This window comes from Alligator mississippiensis, chromosome 9, assembly GCF_030867095.1.
Source record: "Alligator mississippiensis isolate rAllMis1 chromosome 9, rAllMis1, whole genome shotgun sequence".
NCBI classification, from domain to species: domain Eukaryota; kingdom Metazoa; phylum Chordata; order Crocodylia; family Alligatoridae; genus Alligator; species Alligator mississippiensis.
The window spans coordinates 79,392,824-79,411,971 of record NC_081832.1 but is presented as its reverse complement, the minus strand read 5'-3'; the positions used below and the strand labels follow the sequence as shown (position 1 = coordinate 79,411,971).

At 70.5% G+C, this 19,148-nt stretch overlaps 3 protein-coding genes across 5 annotated transcripts; all 3 read right to left on the bottom strand.

Annotated features, from left to right (window-relative positions):
• Positions 1-154: 154 nt before the first annotated feature.
• DOK3 (docking protein 3) lies at positions 155-3,127 on the bottom strand. The gene is made up of 4 exons (XM_019478679.2): positions 1,851-3,127; positions 1,531-1,624; positions 1,228-1,400; positions 155-1,109 (listed from the first exon to the last, which is right to left on the bottom strand). The coding sequence occupies exons 1-4, from the start codon at positions 2,373-2,375 to the stop codon at positions 369-371; spliced, it is 1,533 nt and encodes a 510-aa protein (XP_019334224.2). The 5' UTR covers positions 2,376-3,127; the 3' UTR covers positions 155-368.
• An 88-nt stretch (positions 3,128-3,215) lies between these two features.
• DDX41 (DEAD-box helicase 41) lies at positions 3,216-9,729 on the bottom strand. Its single transcript, XM_059713003.1, has 17 exons — positions 9,632-9,729; positions 9,417-9,515; positions 9,174-9,333; positions 9,019-9,093; positions 8,764-8,824; positions 8,195-8,331; positions 7,882-7,954; positions 7,584-7,737; positions 7,275-7,411; positions 6,884-7,046; positions 6,362-6,493; positions 6,132-6,203; positions 5,757-5,853; positions 5,329-5,478; positions 5,076-5,147; positions 4,586-4,696; positions 3,216-4,341 (listed from the first exon to the last, which is right to left on the bottom strand). The coding sequence occupies exons 1-17, from the start codon at positions 9,653-9,655 to the stop codon at positions 4,205-4,207; spliced, it is 1,854 nt and encodes a 617-aa protein (XP_059568986.1). The 5' UTR covers positions 9,656-9,729; the 3' UTR covers positions 3,216-4,204.
• Positions 9,730-9,896: 167 nt separating this feature from the next.
• On the bottom strand, positions 9,897-18,358 carry FAM193B (family with sequence similarity 193 member B). Of its 3 annotated transcripts, none has more exons than XM_059712996.1 (10): positions 17,003-18,358; positions 15,418-15,657; positions 15,006-15,222; positions 14,639-14,848; positions 13,864-14,263; positions 13,327-13,522; positions 12,665-12,901; positions 11,327-12,269; positions 11,023-11,098; positions 9,897-10,908 (listed from the first exon to the last, which is right to left on the bottom strand). In XM_059712996.1, the coding sequence occupies exons 1-10, from the start codon at positions 18,341-18,343 to the stop codon at positions 10,812-10,814; spliced, it is 3,957 nt and encodes a 1,318-aa protein (XP_059568979.1). In that variant the 5' UTR covers positions 18,344-18,358; the 3' UTR covers positions 9,897-10,811. The 3 variants fall into 3 exon arrangements, with proteins under 3 accessions (XP_059568979.1, XP_059568981.1, XP_059568980.1); XM_059712998.1 differs by lacking the exon at positions 17,003-18,358 and adding an exon at positions 15,804-15,917; XM_059712997.1 differs by lacking the exon at positions 14,639-14,848.
• Between the last annotated feature and the right edge of the window lie 790 nt (positions 18,359-19,148).

The following is a 19,148-nucleotide window of genomic DNA, read 5'->3' as shown; positions in this document are numbered from 1 at the left end:
GCCCTAGGCCCCGCCCCGCCCCTACTGCGCTTGCGCGGCTGCGGGCCCCGGGCCCCCGCGTGCGCCCCCGGACCCTCCTTCCCCGCCGGGCCGCCGCCCGGCTCCAGCGTTACCGGCCCGCCCCGCCCCGCCGCGCTCAAGGAGACGCTGCCCGTCGCTCCGGCGCCGCCTTTATTTCCTGGTCGCGGCGCCCGAAGCCGGAACCGGCGCCGCACGGAGCCGCCCCGAGCCCGCGGGGTGTCGCTGTCCGGGAGAGGCGCGCCCGGCCCGGCCCGTCCTGCCGGGAAGCGCCGCCGCCCCCCGCTCGGTCCCCGCCGCCGGAGCCCTCGGGACGGCCGCTGCCCCCGCCCTTCTCCCCGCCGGGCGGCTCAGGCGCGGTCCGCGGGGCTGGGGGTCCGGCCGGGCACCGGCGGCGCCGCCTCCCTGCTCAGCAGCGTGACCAGCCTCCGGCGGAGGCCGTTGCTGGCCGTGGCCTCGCCGTGGGCCGCGCTGTCGGGCCCCTCCGGGTCCTGCAGCCGCTGGTAGCGGGGCTGGAGCACGGGGCTGGGGGCGCCGCTCCGGGCCGCGGCCACCATGCAGCTGTTGTCGTAGATGGGCGCCTCGGGGCCGCTGCTGCCCTCGGGTGGCTCCCGGCAGCTCCGGTGCCAGCTCGCGGCCGCCTGGTCCAGGCCCCGCCCCGGGCAGTCTGTCTCCGGGCCGCACAGGTTCTCGTACAGGTGCTCGGAGGGCTGCTGGCCCCAGGCCTCCGGCTCCGGCTCCCGCCGGACGGCAGCAGGCAGGGGCTGCGGGCCCCGGGCAATGGAGGCGTAGATGACGGGGAAGGTGTGGTCCACCCTGTCTGGAGCCCCTGGCTCCCGTGAGCAGGGCTGGGGCGGAGGGTGCTCGGGCCGGAGCCAGGCGGGTGGCGCGGCCCCTCCGTCCTCGAGGGCCCAGGACGCTGATGGTGCCCCCTCGGGGCTGCTGGCGGGGTGCTGCCAGGGCTCCTGGTTCCTCTGGCGGGCGATGGCAGCGGATATGAGACCACAGATCTCGGCAGCGCGGCCCGTGCTGAAGGTGAAGACGCCCTCACCAGAGTCGCAGCGGCGGCCGGCCTCGAAGGACAGCATGGCCTGTGGGCGGATGGGGGTAAGGGGCAGGGAAGGCCAGGGCCCCAGGACCTCCCCCCCCCCGACACTGCAGGGAAGAAGTGGGGCACGGGGTGCCAGGCTTGTGGGGCCACACAGGTACCTGGTCCTGGCCGAACTTGCGCAGGAAGGGATAGGGCCAGGCAAGCAGCGGCTGCCGCGTCTGCAGCTCCTTCAACACCAGGCGCTCGGGCAGCACGGCCAGCAGGTAGCGCCCGCTCAGGCCGCAGCGGGTGGAGGCCTCGGTCCGGAGCAGCAGTACTGGGAACTCGTTCGCTGGCGGAGGAACGGAGCCCACGTTGACGCTGCAGCCCTGGCTCCTGTGAGGGCATGACAGCCCACCCCCCACCGGCTGTAAGGCGTGTCCACCCATGCGCCAGGGCAGGCACCAGCCCCCCGCACCTACGTGCGTGCCAGGACGAGTAGATCGTGTTCTCCTCCATGTGGAGGCCAGAGCTGGGCGAGGCCCTGTTGCTGCCTGGAGCCATCTCCTTTGTGCCCTGAAAAGCAGAGAGGTGAGCCGCGTCCACCGCCTGGGGAGCAGAGCTGCAGGGAGCTGGAGGGGGGAACACATGGAGCTTGGGCAAGTCCACAGACTTGACCACGGGACCTCCAGGGGCTGGGGAGGGGGCAGATTGGCTGTAGCACCACCTGAGCCTCCCACGACTCCGTGGTGCTGGATGCAGCCGCCCGCCTGTGCCACCCCCTGGCCAGGGTCCACCATACCTGGAAGGCCAGTTGGCAGAGCTGCGCCACCCACTCGTCAGGCTGCTCGGCCGCCAGCACGTGGCTCTTGTCCAGGGTGCGGAGGCAGAAGGCGGCCGTGCCACGGGGGCAGCCCTCACTGCCGGCAGGCCCCACGGACACACAGTCGGCCAGCCGGAGCACCCGGCGTTCGCCCCGGCGTAGCGATGTCTTCTCGGGCCCCGAACCGTCCCGCACCGCAAACTGCTCCATGCGGGCCACGCCTGACGGGCCAGCCGCGAACAGCTGTGCCCGCACCTTCTTCCAGGACCTCTGGGGGTGGGTAGATGAGCAGGGCTCAGCACCCTTGGGCCAGGGATGGAGCTGGTAGGATGCTGCTTGGAGCCACCGGCAGGCAGGGAAAGGAGACCCTCGTGCAGGCACCCTGCCTCTGCAGCACCTGCTCAAGCTGGAGCCTGCGCCTGCCCTGCGGGCTGCGGGCTCAGCCCGCCGGCATCTCACGCCCTTCCTCTGGGCCCAGCAGCTCCGAGAACACAGCCCAGGCATCCGGGCTGGGAGGCTGCGGCCAGCCTCGTGCTGCCCCTGGGGGCCCGGCAGGTGGGGTGGACCAGCTGTTCCAGCCTAGGCCCTATGCAAATCAGGCCATTTAGGGCTGTTTGCGCCCACGACCAACAGCAGCCCTGCACCTGACACATGGGCCAGGTCCTGCCAGCACCACCCACCCCTTCCTCCCGGGGGAAGCTCTGCAGCAGCCAGCGGGTCACGAGGTGAGGGCACGGGGCAGCTGCAGCCTCCTCTTGCAATCCCCACGTGCTGGCTGAGGAGAAGGGGCAGACAGGCCCAGAAGCACCGCCAGCCATGGCTGCACTGCCCACCCCATGTGGGGGCTGCACCTGCCTGCTCCGCTCCACCTGTGCTGGGATATGGGGGCTGCCCCAATGGGCACCGTGCTCCCAGCCTGGCACTGGTCCAGCTGGGCTGCGACCCAGCCTAGGCCGGACCCGTTTCCAACCTGAGGCACAGGGTTGCAGCTTGCAGGAAGCATCTCCCGTGCCCTGCAAGGGCACCCGGGCTGGGCAGGTTGCTGGGGGACCTGGCACCTCCAGGACAGGAGGCAATTGAGGCTCTGCCTTGAAAGCCCGCCTGCAGTTGCTGCCTATGGTCAGACCCTGACCACGGCTGTAGGGACCGTGGTGCTTGTGGGGTAGTTGGCTGCAAACCCAAGCCACATGAGGGCACTGGGCCCCAGTCACCATCCCCATTCCACTTGGGCTGCTGGCAAGCACTGGTCCCTACCCACCCTGGGACAACGGCAGAGCAGCAGGGCTCAGCCCCAGGGAAGACGAGGGGCTTCCACACCTGCCCCCCTCACTCACATGCACCACGTTGTACTCTGTAACAGCTTTTATTGCCCTTTGCGCCTGCCGCAGGCAGCACCCACAGCAGAGTCAGGAGCACCAGGACTGCTGGTTGTGGCTGCCTCCCCGGCACCCAGGCGTGGGGCCGAGACCACACGCCCCTCCCCCTGGCCAGCAAGGCCTGGAGCCCAGCCCTGCCCGTTACCTTTCCAAATTTGAAGTGCTGGACATAAAGGATCCCATCCTTCACGGGCCCCTCCATGGCTTGAGCTGCCTGGGTTGTGGAGCCGTTGGCCACGGGAGCTGGGGCTGCTGCCGCAGGAGTGCAGGGGTAGACTTCCCCTCTGCATCCACTTCCCCTTTCTGGCGTGTGAGCCGTGGAGCTGGCCCTGCCTCCGCCAGAGCAGAGCAGTGGGGCAGAACGGGCAGGCGGGGCTGCGAGTCTGCCCTAGGCAGGCTCTCACAGCCCCTGCTTGAGGCAAGGGGGGTGGTGCTGAGGACTAGGACTGCCCCTTCCTGCCCAGCCCAGCAGCCCCAGGAAGATGCTGAGCATCCCCTAGACTGGGGAACAGTCCTGGCAGGGCCAAGGGCATCCTGGCAGAATCTCTGTGCCAGGCCGAGCCGAGGCGGCCTGGGCTAGCAGACTGTCCCTACTGCCCTCCAGCTCCCCCCACCCAAATCCCCCTGGGCCGGTGCTGTGCATCTGGCCCAGAGGCTCCCACTTGCTCAATCCCAGCATGTCAACAGTAGGGCTGATGTAAGAGGCTGTTGCTGCATGGCACAGCACTTCCTCCCAGCACCAGAACTGCAGCCCGGCTCTGGAGCAGCAGGGAATGGGCAGCATGCCCCAGGGGCCTGGAGCAGGCCGTGGCGTGGCTGCCCGAGACACAGGGACCAGCCGCCTGGCGCTAACATGGCCTTCCTGGTGCGACTGGCACTTGCCCAGGGAGCAGCCACCTTCCCCTTCCCCCACCCCTTCACAGCATCTGGGCAGGGGCTGGTGCCCGGCGGGCAGCCCTAGAAGTCCATGGAGCTGTGGGCCAGGTAGTCTTTGCGGCCGATGTTGCTGACTTGCTTGGTCTGCATGGCTTCCAGCTTGGGGCAGTCTGTGATGCGATGGCCCAGCCCCCCGCAGAAGGCACAGCCCCTCTCCCCTATGACAGGAAGAAGGATGAGTGAGCTCGGGCAGGGGCAGGGCACTGCCTGGGATGGGGGAGCTCCCGCAGCTCTTGGGAGAGTAACAGCCCCAGAAGTGCAGCCACTGCCAGAGTGCACGGCTCAAGCAACCTGCAGCTGCTCTCGCCCTCCCCTGCCTCAGTGCCCCCTTCCCTGGACAGGACGCAGCCCTTCCTAGGGCCAGAACGGCAGCAGAAGTGCCACCTTCCCGCAGCCTCTCACCTCCGATGTCCAGCATGGTCTCATCCCCGCAGTGCAGCACCTGGAGCACAGGTGGTACCTTCTGCTTGGCCTCCAGCAGCAGCGCCTTCAGGTCCATGAGCACCGACTCGTCTGGGGGCAGAAGGGCAGCTCAGCACAGGCTCCAGGCACAGATGCCAGAAGGAGCCTGCAGTGCAGGGCACACTGAACGCAAGGCTGTGGGGCAGAGCAGGGCCCCAGGTGGGAAGGATAGCAGAGTGCCCCCCCATAGTGTAGCACCTCATGGTGTGGGGCACAGGGCAGCTTGACCACAGAAGAGGAGCACCCTCGATACCCTCCCCATCCAGACCCCGGGCCAACACTGCCTGAGCCACTGGGCTCCTCATGGCTCCACCAGTACCCACCTGGCACTACCCCATCACTGGCTTGGCAATGCACACGGGGTCAGTGGAGGACGCCCTGCCCAGCTCAGTGTGCCCCAGCCCAGCAGACCACCCCTCATGCTCCTCACCGCAGGCTTTGTTGATGAAGGTGGTGGCGATGCCCGTGTTCCCCGAGCGGCCCGTACGCCCAATGCGGTGCACTGTGGGAAGACAGGTGTGGTCAGGGCCAGGGGACCAAAGCAGGAGCCTGAACACGGACCCCCATCTCCCACCACCTGGGAGCCAAGCCCGAGTGTCCCTCCTCCACCCCATCACAGTGCCGGCACAGCAAGCTGCCCACACCCGGTGGGGCCCACAGGAAGGCCCAGAATGCCTACTCACCATAGTTCTCGATCTCCTCCGGCATGTCATAGTTGATGACATGCTGGATAGCCGGGAAGTCCAGGCCCTTGGAGGCCACGTCCGTGGCAACCAGGACATCCTTCTTCCCGTCCCGGAAGGCCTCGATGGCTTTTGTCCGCTCTTCTTGGTCTGTGGGGCCAGCGCCAGCAGTTAGTGGGGACCATACCCTGTGAGTGCAACACCCCCACCCCCTGCACTGACGCTGGCTGTGGGGCCCGGTACAACCCATGGCCCAGACACGGGAATTGAGTCCAACTGTCTTTGCCCAGGGCTTGCCCATGTGGCGAGCCCAGCACGTGCCCTGCAAGGGCATGTGGGCAGCTCCCATTGCACGGGGAAGCACTCTGCAGGCTGCACGTGGCCCCAGGGGTGCACACGGTGGACATCCCCACACCACTTGCGCTGACCTTTCCCTCCATGTATGGCTACGGCCTCCACACCCTTGAGCAGCAGGTACTCATGGATCGCGTCGACATCTGCCTTCTTCTCCGCGAAGATCAGCACCTGCCGCAGGAGCTGGCGTCAGGGGCCGCAGGCCCAGCCTCTGCTGGAGGGAGCCAGGGCCCCACCTGGCTGGCCGGGTGCCAGCGCTGCCCTCCCTCCCTCCCCAACCCCCACTGGGTCCTGGAGAGACGGTTCTTGGGTGCAGGCTCGTGGGCCCTCCTGCCCCAGCCCAGGGGCTGACAGCAGTGACAGTGCCAGAAGCCTCTCCCATGCTGCCCAAGCAGCTCCCATCACCCACAGGTTTCCCAAGCCCCAAGCAGCTGCAGTGTGGAACTCACGGGCGGTGGGGTTTTCTGCAGGCACTCGAGCAGGTACACCATCTTGGCCTCCTCCTTCACGTACTCTACCTCCTGCGCATGGGCATGTGGCAAAGGTCAGAGCAGAGCACCTGTGACCCAGCTGCTGTGCCCTGAGCCCTCAGCAGGGAAAGGCTGGGGACACTCAGACCCCAGGAGCCTGCCTGTGTGGGTGTCCCCTCCCCATGCAAACACCCCCTCCAGGCCCTCACCTGCACGACATCCAGGCTGGCTGCTCCTGCTCGCCCCACGTTGATGGTGATGGGCTTCACCAGGGCACTCTTGGCAAAATTCTGGATCTTCTTGGGCATGGTGGCACTGAAGAGGAGGGTCTGCCGCTGGCCCTGCAAGCACCAGTCAGGCGGATGAACATGACCCAATGTTACTCCGCGAGTCCCATGCGCCTACTTCAGCAGCAGCCATGCCAGTGGCTGTGCCCCGTGGGCCGGAAGCCAGGTGTGGCAAGTGGGAAGCCCGGAAACCATGGGGGTCGCATAGAAGCACAGGCCCAGGACAGGGCAGAGCCCTAGGGCTGAGGCGCCTGAGCTGCTAGCCACTGTGGCAGCCAGCAGGAGTCTGCCCAGGCCACAGGAAATCCAGCGATAGCACCACCGCCCCCTCGGACAGCCAGGAGGTGGCCTGAAACTGGGCAGCACCCAGAGCATGGGAGGGCATTCTGCTGGCAGCAGGCTCGGGGGGCAGGAGCCCATGTTCACTGGTTTCCCCGCTAGTACCTTGAAGTAGGAGAAGATGGTGCGGATATCTCCCTCAAAGCCCATGTCGATCATGCGGTCAGCCTCATCCAGTGCCAGGTAGCGGCAGATGTCCAGGCTCACCATCTTCTTCTGCAGCAGATCCATGAGGCGCCCGGGCGTGGCCACCATCATGTGCACGCCACTGCAGGCAGAAAACAAGCACAGGGCAGGCAGCAACTGTGCTGCGTGGCCTCCTGTGTGCCCATCCCGCAAGCTCAGGTCAAGTGCCCTCCCCCAGGCTCGAGGCAACCGCCCAGCCAGGCCTGGGATAGCTGGCTGCTGCATGCGATCTTCTCCCTTGGTGCCAGGCCCGGGGAGCAGAGCAGAGCTCTGGTGGTGCTGCCTTGACCAGCCGGCGAACACGACTTACTGCTTGATGGTCTCCATCTGTTCCTTGACGGACATGCCCCCGATGCAGAGAGCGCAGCGCAGTGGGGGCAGCCCATCCTCCTGCAGCAGGCGGCAGTAGTACTCCAGGATGCCATGGGTCTGCCGGGCCAGCTCCCGCTGCAGACAACAGTCTGTCACCCCAAAGACAAGGCTCCCAGCTGGCCGGCACCAACACCTGCCTCCCCGGCCCCACCCCAGGCCTGTCGCAGCTGGCCCACCCCGACAGCTCTCGTGCACTGCTGCCCATATCCCTTCATCATGACCCCGCAGTGGGGGCACGCGTGCTCACCGAGGGGCAGATGATGAGCCCATAGGGCCCTTCCCTCTTGGAGAACGGCAACCTCTTCTCCTGCTCCAGGCAGAACATAATAACTGGGAGGGTGAACACCAGAGTCTTCCCGGAACCGGTGAACGCGATGCCAATCATGTCCCTGCCGGAGAGGCTGCCGGAAACGCAGGAGCAGGGTCAGCCCAGGGCCGAGCACGCCCTGCCGGCCAGCTAGCCGGGGTGCTGCCAGCGGCCGGCTGCCCCACCCACACCGCTGGGCAGGGAACGAAGCAGCACCGCGGCTGGGCCGAGCACTCACATGGTGGGGATGCCCTGGATCTGGATGGGCGTCGGCTGCTGGATCCCCTTCTTCTTCAGGCCCCGCAGAATGGCTGTGCACGTGACGACAGGGAGGGGTCAGCACCACGGCACTGTGGCCCCTCCACCGGACCCCGTGCCACCTTGGGCCAGCAACACGCATCCACCCAGGCTCCCGGCCAGCAGACAGAGAACTGGGGGCACGAAGCCACGCTCTCCTCGCGACCTGCGACCTGGCTAGGGGAGCTCTGCATTGGTCTGCACCCCGCTGCACACCTGTGCCCCCTCCCAGCAACGCCCCCTCCCCACATCACCTGCAGGGAACTTCATCTCCTTGAAGCTCTTGATGGGCGGCGGGATGCCCTCGCCCTCCACCAGGATGTGAAACTTCTTGCGCACGCGCTCGTGCCGCGCCTCCGACATGCCCAAGATGTGACGCGGCGCCCGCCAGCTGACCAGGACCCAGAGGGGTCAGCCCGGAGCAGAGCCGCTCAGCGCTCCCCCTTGCCCCTGGGGGCATCGCGCTAAGCCAAAGCAGCGCCCCCAACTCCCCCAGAACAGACCCCAGCCCACAAGGGACCTTCCCCTCGTGCAAGCCAGTGACCGGGGAGCCCACGGCCAAGTCCAGGCCCTGCACCGTGCCCGCGACTCCCCGCTCCGCCCTTGGCTGGTTGCAGCTCTCGCCTGCCCTGCGACGCGGTGCCAGAGCAGCGGGGAAGGGGCAGCCTGGCACCTTCCTCTGCTGCACGGCACACGGCTCCTCACCGGGGCGGGAGCACCTCCCCTCGCCCGCGCCCTGCTCGGTCCTGCCTGGCCTCCGCGTCTGCGTGGGCGTCGCGCGGCAGGCCCGCGGCAGAGCTGGGGTGCTTCCCCAGGAACGCACCTGGTTTTAATGGGGTCGTCGTACGTGATGCCCTTTGCCATCTCCTTCACGGACATCAGCGCTGCGAGGAGAACAAGAAGCAGCTCAGCCGAGAGGGGCCTGCGGCGGCGGCAGGCGGCTCACGGGGCGCCGCGCGGCCGCAACAAGCAGAGGCCGGCGCTGCGGCGGAGGGGAGCGGGCGCGGGGGCTCTCGCTCGGCCGGCCCTGGGCGCGGCGCGGCGAGGGGAGGAGAGGGGAGCGGACCCGCGCACGTACCTCGGCCCTCGGCCACGCTCTCCAGGATCTTCTCCTCCTCCTTCAGCTGCTTCTCCTTGGCCGACTCCTTGCGGGCTGCGGGCGAGCGGGGCGGGTTAGGGGCCGCGGCCCAGGGGCCCCCGCCCGCCCCCCCCCCCGGCCGGCCGGCCGCCCACCTTCCGCCTTCTCCTTGAGGTGCTGGTGCTGGTCCAGCAGGCTGACATGGGACTGGGGGCCCAGCGGGATGTCGTCCTCGTCGCCCCGGGGCTCGCTGCCGCTGTCCCGCGGCTCCTCCTCCGCCGCCCCCTTGCGCCGCATCTGCAGCAGCTTCTGCAGCTGCGGGGCCGGGGTCAGCGCGGCCCTGCCGGCAGCCCCCGACCCCCCCCCGGCCCCGGCCCCCCGGCCCCGGCCCCCGTTACCATCTGCTGCCGCCGCTGCTTGACGGGCACGTAGGGCTCGTACTCGTCCTCATCCTCCCCGGACGGGCCCGACACCTCCGCCGGCTCCTCGCGCGACCGCTGCAGGCAAAGTGGCAGTGGCGGTGGCGGTGGCGGTCACGGCCCCTGCCCCGGGACGCGACCCGCGCGCGAGCACACCCCGGGGGGGGGGGGGGGGACGGGACCACGGCGCGCACCTTCCTCTCGCTTCCGGCCTCCATGGCGGTCTCGGCGGAAGGCGGAAGAGGCGCAGCCAATGAGCGCGCGCGGCGGGCGGGTGGGCGGGGGCAGGCGCCGTGTCCTAGCGACGCTGGGCGGTGCGGACGGGATGCGCCGAGGGACAAACGCCGCGGAAGGCGGGGCTCCCCCCGCCCCCCGGTGTAGACGCGGCCTCCGCGGCCGGGCAGCCCCCTTGCCGGGCGGGCCGGCGGGCACGGCGCACACAGCACACACACCCGCCCGCTCGGTGTCAAAGGCTCTTTATCTTTCAGCAGAAAGATTCACAGTATCAAAAGTCACGGACGGTTTAAAAAAAACACAAAGCAGCCGGGCGCCCCTCGCCCCCAAGCCGGGCCGCCCCGCCCCGCCCCGCCCGCCGCGGCTCGGCCAGGGCCCCGCGCCAGCCCCGGGGCCGCCTGGCGCGCCCCAGCCCAGGGCCCTGCCCGCGGGGGCCCCGGGAGCCGGGCGGGAGCGCTGCCCCGGCCCCTCCGCAGGGGCACGGCCTCCCGGAGCCGGGGGAGGGGCCGTGCCGCGGCAGGCGGGGAGCACCGGGGGCGCCCCGACTGCCGCGGGGCCCTGCTCCCTCCGGGAGGGGAAGCACCACGGCCGGGGCCGCCGCCGACACCGAGCGGGGGCACTCCCGCCCGGCTGCCCGGGGCAGCCGGGCCCAGCAGCGGTGTGGCACCCCCGCGGCCCTGGCATCCGCTGCAAGGGGCTGCCCCCCCGCGGCGGGGCAGCCATGGGCGGGGCGGGGCGGGGCGGGGGCACAGGGAGCCGGGAACAAACAACCAAAAAAGTTGGTTTTGTTTTTTTTAAATAAAATAAAAAATTAAAAAGTTCTTTATTGGATCCAGCATGGTCCTTCCCCGCGGGGTGCGGGGCAGCGCCAGGCCGGCGAGCTCCCCGCAGGGCACCGCGGAGCGCCGGGAGGAGGCAGTACCCTTATGGGCCGGGCCGGGGCGGGGCGGGTGGGGGCAGGGCGGGGGCAGCTGCCTATGGCCGAGGACAGGGCCCCGGGGCTGTGCCAGGCTGGGGGGGCAGTCCTGGCATCCCCGGGCTGGGGGCTCCACATTCGTGTGACCGGGAAGCCCAGGAGGAGGTGGGGGCACAGTGAGGCGAGTGTCTGTGGGCGGCGGGGGCGGCTGGGGCCCCCGCACCTCACTGAGCAGCACTCGAAGTGGTTTTCTTCAGGGTGAAGTTGGTCCAGTTCACAGCCACCTTCTGCCGGGTTTGCTTTGCCGAGTCCAGACAGAACCTGAGGGTGGAGGCCACATGAGGAAGGGGTGGGCGGGGGTCACCCCCCCGACCGCTAGAGCCCAGCTGCAGGTCTGCCCCTGCCTCCAGCACCCCCCGGCATGCCCCACCTCACCTCTTGAAATACTCCACTTCTCGGTCGGTCTCGTCCATCTCCACCCCGTCCACGTCCTTGGGCAGAAACACATCGTCTGCAGGAGCAAAGCAGCACCAGGTCAGGCGCAGCACCCAGACAGCTGCCCCCCCCCAGGGCAAGGTCAGGCCTGGCAGCGCCAGGGAGCAGGGGCACTGCCCCAACAGGGAGCTGCTGCCAGGCAGAGGGTGCACAGGCCGACCCAGGGCACAGCTGTGGGAGCAAAGCCTAAGCCCCTGCCAGGCCAGAGGGCTGGCCACGCGGGCAGGGAGGGCCCTGCACTCACCGATGGACGGGTTGGCCTTGTCCGCCTTGTTCCTGCTCTTCCGGCTCTTGCCCTTTGGCTGGGGGGAGCTGGCCAGGGCAGGGGGCTGGGCGGTCTGCCGGTCCCCGAAGGCCACGGGGGGCAGCTGCACGGGCTCCGGCTGCTCGGCCCTGCCCTCACCCCTCCGGCCTTTCCGCTCGCTGGTCCGCTCCTCGGGCCGGGGGCCGCCACAGCCCCAGCCCTGCCCCTTGCCGACCTCGCCTGGTTCCACGCTGCTGCCTCGCAGGGGCTCACAGACAGTGCTGGGCTTCGAAGGGTGCTTGGCTCCCAGCACCTGCCCCTTCGTGCCAGGGCCGTCCAGCTGGGCTGTGCCCCCCAGTACTGCCGGGCCATCCCCCTTCCTCCCCGGGCCGCTCTGCCGCTTGCTTTTCCTCTGCTTGCCCCCAGCAGGTGCCAGCTCCAGTGGCTCTGGCCCCTTGGGCTCCGGGCCAGACCCGCCACTCTCCTGGCCAGAGTCCATCGCCTTGGGAGACTGGACCCAGATCATGCGGGACAGGCTGGGCACGGCGCTCAGGCGCCGCACCACACCGTTCTCAGTGGCCTCGCCTGGGTGCTCGCCCCACCGGGGGCCTGGCTCGTGACCCGGCACAGGGCCCAGGCTGAGTGGTGCCAGGTCAAGGCCGATGTCAGGTGGGTCAGCAGAGCCATTGAGGTGGGCAAGCAGGCCCTTCTGCTCCAGCACGGCCGCCTTCTTGGGGAAGTCGTCCACGTCCAGGTTGAGGTCGTAGACGCTGAAGCTGGCGCGGATGGAGTCCTTGATCTCCTGCAGCCGGCTGCTCAGGAAGCTGTTCACCCGCTCCAGCTCCAGCTCCGGCCACTCCAGCAGCTCGTCCTCCGGCCCGGCCAGGGGCCTGCGCTCCACCCGCTTCTGTGCCTCCGCCTCCAGCTGCGCCTTCTCCTTCTCCTGCAGCACAGGGCAGGCAACGCTGGGGTCAGGGCCAGAGGCACAGAGGGTGGCTATGCCCAGGGGACACGGATTGGCCTCAGGCTGCAGCAAGGCAAGCGCAGGGCTCAGCCCGGCTCACTCAGCACCAGGTGAGCCACTCAGGGGCCTCCCTCTCCCTGGTGCCCATGGCCTCTGCACGGCTGCCCGCCAGCTTATGCTTGGCACTAGTCACTGCACTGGGCTGGAGCCAACAGTGTGGGCTGCATGAGACCTGTGCCCTGGCAGCCAGCTACAGCCACGTGCACGTGCCCAGGCCAGGCCCAGTGCGGGTCCTGTCCGCAGAGCCAGGCAGGGTGGACCACGCTGTGAGGCACAGGCAGAGCCAGAGACGCGACCTCCCCAACCGGCCTCACCTTCTTCTTCTGCTTGTGCCGTGCCCGCTTGGCGGCCTTGGCACTGTTCAGAGGCTTGGGCTCTGTGCTGTTGATGTAGTCCAGGAGCTCATCCACATCACGGTGGTCCACGGCCGGCTCCCCTGTACCACTGCCCGGGCCCAGCTTCTGTGGCAACTCCTCCTTGCGCTTGGTGAGGCGGGAGCGCAGCTTCTCCCGGATCTCCGCGTAGTTCCGGCTCGTTGGGGCTGCTGGGGGCTGCAGGGGGAAGCCAGAGCGGTGAGCCCCAGGCAGAGGTGGGGACACGCACTGCACAGCTGGCCACAGAGACCGCTTCAAGCCCCTCACGCCCAGCTCCTCCACAAGCACAGCAAGTTTGCCAGGTCAGCGGGGCCATCACAAAACCCTGCTCCAGCGAGGCTGCTTGCAACTCAGCTGAGGGGACGTTGGGGGCTGGGACACCCCTGATCCAGGAGAGCGGAGACGGGGTATCAGGTTGGAGGTGCAGCAGCAGGGCAGTGTTGGGGAACGGACAGGCCTCTCCAGGCAGGGCGCGGGGGTGGAGGGGCATGCGGAAGCCAGGCCACCAGGTAGGGGAGCGGCAGGGCAGGGCTTGCCCAGCTCATGACCCTCCGGGCACCCCCAAGGCAGGGCAGGGCAGGGCTGGATGCAGCCATGCTCACCGCATTGTGGCCGAAGAACTCGCAGTAGCAGCAGTCGCAGAACTTCCCGTCCTTCTGGGTGGTGGAAGATGAGGTGCAGGAGCTGCGCTCGGAGCTGCTGTCCTCGTCCTCGCCCAGGCCCTCGTCTGCCTCACACGACTGGGGCGGGTGGCACCCGGCGCCATTTGTGAACTTGTGCCCTTTGCACGAAGGGTCCCTGAGGGAGCAGGGGGGTGAGGGAGGCCCTGGGAGCAGCAGCGGGGGTCATGCGCCCTCCCCATATAACCAAGTGCTCATGAGCTGCTCCCATGTCCAGGGCCAGTCGCAATGCTGCCCCTGCCTCTTCTGCAGCCCAGGCTGCACGTGACTCCCAGGCATAGGCACAGGCAGGGCACCTGGCCCAGGGGCACAGAGGGACAGGAGCCAGGTGTTCTAGGGTCCAGCCCTGAGCCTGGCTGGCTGCTGGGAATGCAGGGCTCTGCCCCCTCCCCAGGAGCTGTTCCTTGGGTCCCCTGCCTTCCCAAGGCCCCAGCTCCTGTGCCCCAGTGGCTTGCTCACCTGTTGGCGCTGGGCAGTGGGTGAGGGGTGGCTGGAGGGATCAGGGCGCCGCTGCAGTGCCCATTGCAGGGGTGGGAACAGCCCGAGAGCGGTGGTGGCATCTTCAGAAGGGGCACGTTGGCGGGAGGCAGGTGTGGGCTCTTGTAGGTCCCCTGGCTGTGCACGACGGGGCCTGCGGAGACCGGCTCGGCCACAGGCTTGGGGGCAGGCGCGGGGAAGGGCGGCGCTGGTGGGGCGGTACCCAGGGGGACGTGCGGCAGGGGGCTGAAGGGGCCCGGGTGGGCAGGCGGCTGCTTGGCAGGCGCCAGCGCGGGGGGCTGGGTGGGGAGGCCGGTGGGGCTGTTGGGCGGGGCGGTGAGGTCCGAGTGCCGATGGTGCTCCGGGGCATGGAAGGCTTCGCCTGCAGGTGAACAGGGAGAATCAGCCCACGGCATGAGGCGTGTGCATGTGCTCATATGAGCATATACACAGCTCCCTAGGCCACGCTGCACCCCACGCCAGCTCCCCACTCCCATTCTGCCTCCGCAGCCAGTTGCCCCGCAACTAGCTCTGCACTCTAGGCTGCAGTGGTATGGACGGGGTGGCCTGGCCAGGCCTGGTGCCAGTCCCCCAGGCAGGGAGGGGCTCTTGGACTGAGATGGAGCAGCCCAGTGCTGCGGAGGACACAGGCGGGTCCTGCACAGCCTGCTGGCCCAGCTACAGCCACCTCCGCTCCCTGCCAAGGCAGTCCTTTGCCCTGGGGGGTGAAGGATCCCTGGGAAGCACATACACCCACCTGGTGGGGTGGGTCTCCGGCACATGCTCTTGAACTGTTTGGGCAGCGCCTTGCAGAAGTCGAGTGAGGTAGGCAGAGGCGTGCTCGGGGCAGCACCGCTGGGGGCTGGGGAGACCGCGTGGCTGTAGGGACAGGCCTTGAGCCCCGGAGCCACTGTGGGGGCCTGGCTAACGCACTCTGCAGACAGGGCCAGGCCCGTGTGCTTCTCACCTGGAACAGAGTCAGCACTAGACATGGCTCCGGCCAGGACCAGGCTGCGGTCTCCAGCTGCCGCTCTCTGCGCTCCCCATGAAACGCAAGGCACTGGTAGGGGCAGCGCCAAGCAAGCAGACGGCCGGACACCCCATCCCCGGCAGCCAGGACTTACCTAGCGCGGTGGGGGGCCCTGCGGGGCTGCCCTGTGCAGCTCCATTGGCGTGTGGGGAGTTCCAGAGGCCCGAGAGCTTGTGGGCGGACAAGAAAGAGCTGGGGTCCCAGTCCCCCGAGTTCCCGTGGCACGAGGAGGAGGATGACGAGGATGAGGACGAGGAGTGGGAGCCGCCACCGCAGGACTGTGCCTTGCAGGACGTGCGCGACAAGGAGACCTGCGGTGACATGCATCGTGAGAGGGCTGCGCAGGCTCCCTGGGCAGGGACGCCCGCAGGCACCGTGCCCTAGCAGAACCCTGAGCCAAGGCTGCTGCTGCCCCAGCCCCGACCCTCAGCTGGGACCCTTGCTCCAAAGCCACCGGCAGACCTCGGGGGATGCCCACCCGACAGCAGTGCCCGCCCAACACCTACCGCCAGCGCCTGCTCCTGCACAGCCCGCCGCTCTTCTTCCTCCACGCTCTTGCGGCAACTCTGGCAGATCCACAGCGGCATCTCCCCCAGCAGGTTCTGCACCAGGGCTGGCACGAAGTCTGGGGGCAGCCGCTCGCCCGGGGACACCAGCCCATTGTGGGACGGGCCGCTCCAGTCCTTGCGCTCCCGGTGGCAGAGCAGGCAGCACGTCTGCACCGACTGGCTGGCGGTGGGCAGCACCTGTGTGGGGACACACGGGGCATCACTCACGGTGCGGGGCAGGCCCAGCCATGCACAGGGCTGAACCCTTGGCCCCCGGGGGCCTGAACGGCCCTGCCCACCCCTTCCCGAAAGCCAGCTCTTGGCTGCCCGTCGACAACACCCACCTCCTGCCGCGTGCAGAGCCGCCAGCAGGTGCCCGAGCACAAGGCGTGACCCCATGGGTGCCTACGATGCCGGGAGAGGGGGTGCGGAGGGAATCCCAGGTGGGGGCAGGCTGCCTAGACCCCCTGCCAGCCCCAACCCCCGCCCTGGGCATCCTGCTGGCAACAGCCTGGGCTGCGGCCTTTGTTCAGCAGACGGAGAAGCCAAGGCAGCGGGAGGCAGAGCAGGGCGCAGCCCCACGCTCGGCGTCCCCCTGCATGGCCTGGCGCAGCTGGGGACAGCCTGCCGGCCACGGAGCGGGAGCCGGGCGGCTGCTGGGGGGTCCCATTGTCTGCCCAGAGCGGCGGTGGCCGCGGAGCAGATGGCGGCTCCCCGCCTCAAGGTGAAGCGGAGGTCAGAGGCTACAGGGAGGGAGCAGGCGGCAAAGCCTGGGCGGGGAAGGGGCCCTCCTGGGCAGGCCCCAGGGCGCCAGCATCGCGCCCAGCGCAGGCAGCACCAAGAGGCCACGGAGCAGCGCGTGCGGGGCCGCCGGGGCGGGACAGTGCCACAGGCCCTGCGCTGCGCCGCGGGCGGCACGGACCAGGCAGCCCCGCACCTGCCGCCTGCGGGGACGGGGGGCGCGTGCCCGCCAGGCCGGGTCACACCGCGCTGCGGGCACCGCGGTCCGGCAGCAGCAGTAGCCGTACCCTGCCTGCCCTGGCGTGCCCCTGCCCCTGCCCCCACCCCGACTTGGGGCACGGGCCGAGAGCCAGCCAGAGACCCGCGGCGCCGGGTGGGGGGGCAGCGCCGCCGCCGCCCCCGCCCCTCCTGGCGGCAGCCTGCAGAGACGGGGCTGCCGGGGGCGCGGCCGGCCCGGCCCTTCCCCGCCCCGCCCCGCGCCGCCCGCGCCGCACTGCTCCCGGTCAGCGCCCGCCCGCCCGCCCGCCCGGAGCTGCCCCGGGGGCTGCCCGCGCTCGCCGCGGCCTGGCGGGAAGCTCCGCGCGGGGCGGGGCGGGGCGGCCTCCCCGCACCGCGACGCCCGGCCGCCCCGACCCTCCCGCGGGCAGCGCCGGGCGAGGGCGGGTCTCCCGGCCGGGCGCACGTGGCTGACAGCCCGAGGGCCCCGGGGCTCGGCCCCCGCCCCGCCCCGCCCCGCCCCGCGGCCGGGCGCCCCTGCGGTTGGTGCGGGCGGGGCGGGGCGGGGCGGGGCGCACGCGGGTACCTGCGGGGCTCGCGCGGGCTCGGCGCCGCCTGTCGCGGCGGGGGCGGGCGCGGGCTCGGGGGGCGCGGGCGGGTCCGGGGGCGCGGCGCCCCGCTCTCGCTCCCGGCCCGGCCCGAGGCCGCCGCCGCCGCCGCCCGCCGCCCGGTTCCGCCTGCGGGTCATCGCGCCGCCGCCGCCGCCAGGACAACAGGCAACATGGCGGCGCCCCCGCCCCGCCCCGCCCCGCCTGCCCCGCCCCGCCGCCGCCGCCCGCCCGGCTCCCGTCCCGCGCAGCGCCCCCCGCGGCCGGAGGCGGCGCCGCAGCCGCACGCGCGGGGCGGGGCGGGGCGGGGCTGTGGGCGGGGCGGGGCGGGGCGGGAGGCGCCGCCGGGACGTGCCAGGCGCGGCGCGGGCCGGGCGGGCCGGGCGGGCGGACTGGCCATGCTGCCCGCGGCCGTGCGCCGGTGGCTGCAGCGGCCCAAGGTGAGCGCGGGCGGCGGCGGGCGTGGGGCCCCGGCTCGTCCCCGCTCCGCTGCCCCCGCAGGCCCGGCCCGTGCCCCGGGACCTCCGCGGCGGTGCCCCCGGGGCGGGCGGGGAAGGGCCCCGCCACTGCGCTGCCGCGCGCTTCCCCAGCGGGGGCCGTGCCGCGGCCCGAGCCGGAGCTGCCGCCCGCTCCCGGCGGCCGGGCAGCGGCGCTCGTCGGTGCGTGCCTGAGCGGAGGCCCGGGGAGGAGCCGGCCCAGGGCGGCCGCGCCCCTTGCCGGCCCGGGCGGCGGCATTCGCGTGGGCCCGAAGCCCCGCCCCTGGACCACGGGGCCCCGCCCCGCCCCGAGCCAGCCCGGGGCGGGCGGGCACCCGTCCAGCTGCGGGGCGGTGGCTGTCCTGTCCCCGTGGGGTGACGGCGCCCTGTCTCCGTGCCCCAGCGCTCTGACCCGCGGCTGCTGGCCCAGTTCTTCCACGCGGACGAGCAGGTGACCCGGGCGGTGACGGAGATGAGCTGCCTGGACGCGGACTTGGACCCGCAGCGGTACCTGGTGCTGCTCAGCCAGCTGCACCTCAGCCAGGTACGCGGGGCGGCGTGGGCCCGGCCGTCCTGGCTGAACGGGCCAGCCCCGGGCTGCTGGGAGGCAGCAGTGCTGGGCCGTGCTGCAGCCTGACATGGGTGGCCCTCACCCAGGTGCGCCTGCTCACCGTGCTCCAGCGCATCATGGACGAGTGCATCCCCACCGCACGGCACAGCCGCGACTACCGCGCCAAGTTCCCGGAGGAGCTGCTGGCTGACGACCTGGGCAACCACCTGCTCTTTGCAGCCGAGGTCAGCCAAGACCCCGGGGAGGGGGGCGGTGTTCCTGTCCTGCCCCATGGCGAAGGGCTCATTCTGGGGCTCCTGGAGGAGCTGTCCCTCCCCCTGCATTGCACGGACCTTGCGTGGGCAGACCCCCGGCCAGCCCCGAGTGAGCCCTTGTGCAGGGGTGCCCAGGGTGGGGGGCGCGTGGTGCTGCCCCAGCCAGCCCCAGGGGGGTGCAGGGGGTCTAGGCTACACCCCGGGATCTGACCCGCCCTGTGCTCTCCCTGCAGTGCCTGGTGGCTGGCACCTTCCTGGAGCTGGACGTGGCTGAGGGGCAGCAGCTGCGCCCGCTGGCCAGGACCCTGCTGTGCAGCCTGGAGCTGGTGCGGGTGCTGCTCCGGGAACAGAGCCTGAGCCAGGCTGGGCCCTACCCAGAGTCCGTGCAGGCTGCACTGGTCCGGTTCGATGCGCTCTTCGCCGAGTTTGAACTGAGGTGTGCATGGCTCTGTGGGGCTCCCCCACCGAGGGCCCGGGTCCCAGCCTCCCCTTGCAGCCCAGGGTGCCCGGACACCTCCTGGGTAGCTCCTTGTGGTGCTGGGGATCCTGATAGAGAGGCTCAGGCAGGGCGGGGGGCATCGCTCCCAGGTCATGGGCTCTGGGGTGGGCAAGCCTGGGCATCACAGGGCCTGTTCCCTCCAGCTACGTGTCCTCCCTGGTCACGGTGAAGTCGCCGGAGGAACTCTACAAGCAGCAGGAGATCGTCGTGCTTTTCTGCGAGACAGTGCAGAGGTGAGAGGCCACAGTCCAGGCAATGGTTCTGGCTCTGGACGGCTGCGGGGCAGGGGTCCTGGGCAGGAGAAAAGAGCGCAGCGCTGGCCTC

Excerpts from the sequence above, each read along its gene's own strand:
- DDX41 (XM_059713003.1), bottom strand. The coding sequence starts at position 9,655 with ATGGAGGCCGGAAGCGAGAGGAAG. Across the intron at positions 9,516-9,631 it reads AGGCCGGAAGCGAGAGGAAG|CGGTCGCGCGAGGAGCCGGC; the intron begins GTGCGCGCCGTG and ends CTTTGCCTGCAG. Across the intron at positions 6,204-6,361 it reads CCAGCCTGGATGTCGTGCAG|GAGGTAGAGTACGTGAAGGA; the intron begins GTGAGGGCCTGG and ends GCCCATGCGCAG.
- DOK3 (XM_019478679.2), bottom strand. The coding sequence starts at position 2,375 with ATGCCTGGGCTGTGTTCTCGGAGCTGCTGGGCCCAGAGGAAGGGCGTG. Across the intron at positions 1,625-1,850 it reads TCTGCCAACTGGCCTTCCAG|GGCACAAAGGAGATGGCTCC; the intron begins GTATGGTGGACC and ends TCTGCTTTTCAG. Across the intron at positions 1,110-1,227 it reads GCAAGTTCGGCCAGGACCAG|GCCATGCTGTCCTTCGAGGC; the intron begins GTACCTGTGTGG and ends ATCCGCCCACAG.
- FAM193B (XM_059712996.1), bottom strand. The coding sequence starts at position 18,343 with ATGGGGCAGGACAGGAACACCGCCCCCCTCCCCGGGGTCTTGGCTGAC. Across the intron at positions 15,223-15,417 it reads TGCAGGAGCAGGCGCTGGCG|GTCTCCTTGTCGCGCACGTC; the intron begins GTAGGTGTTGGG and ends ATGTCACCGCAG. Across the intron at positions 14,264-14,638 it reads CCGGAGACCCACCCCACCAG|GCGAAGCCTTCCATGCCCCG; the intron begins GTGGGTGTATGT and ends GTTCACCTGCAG.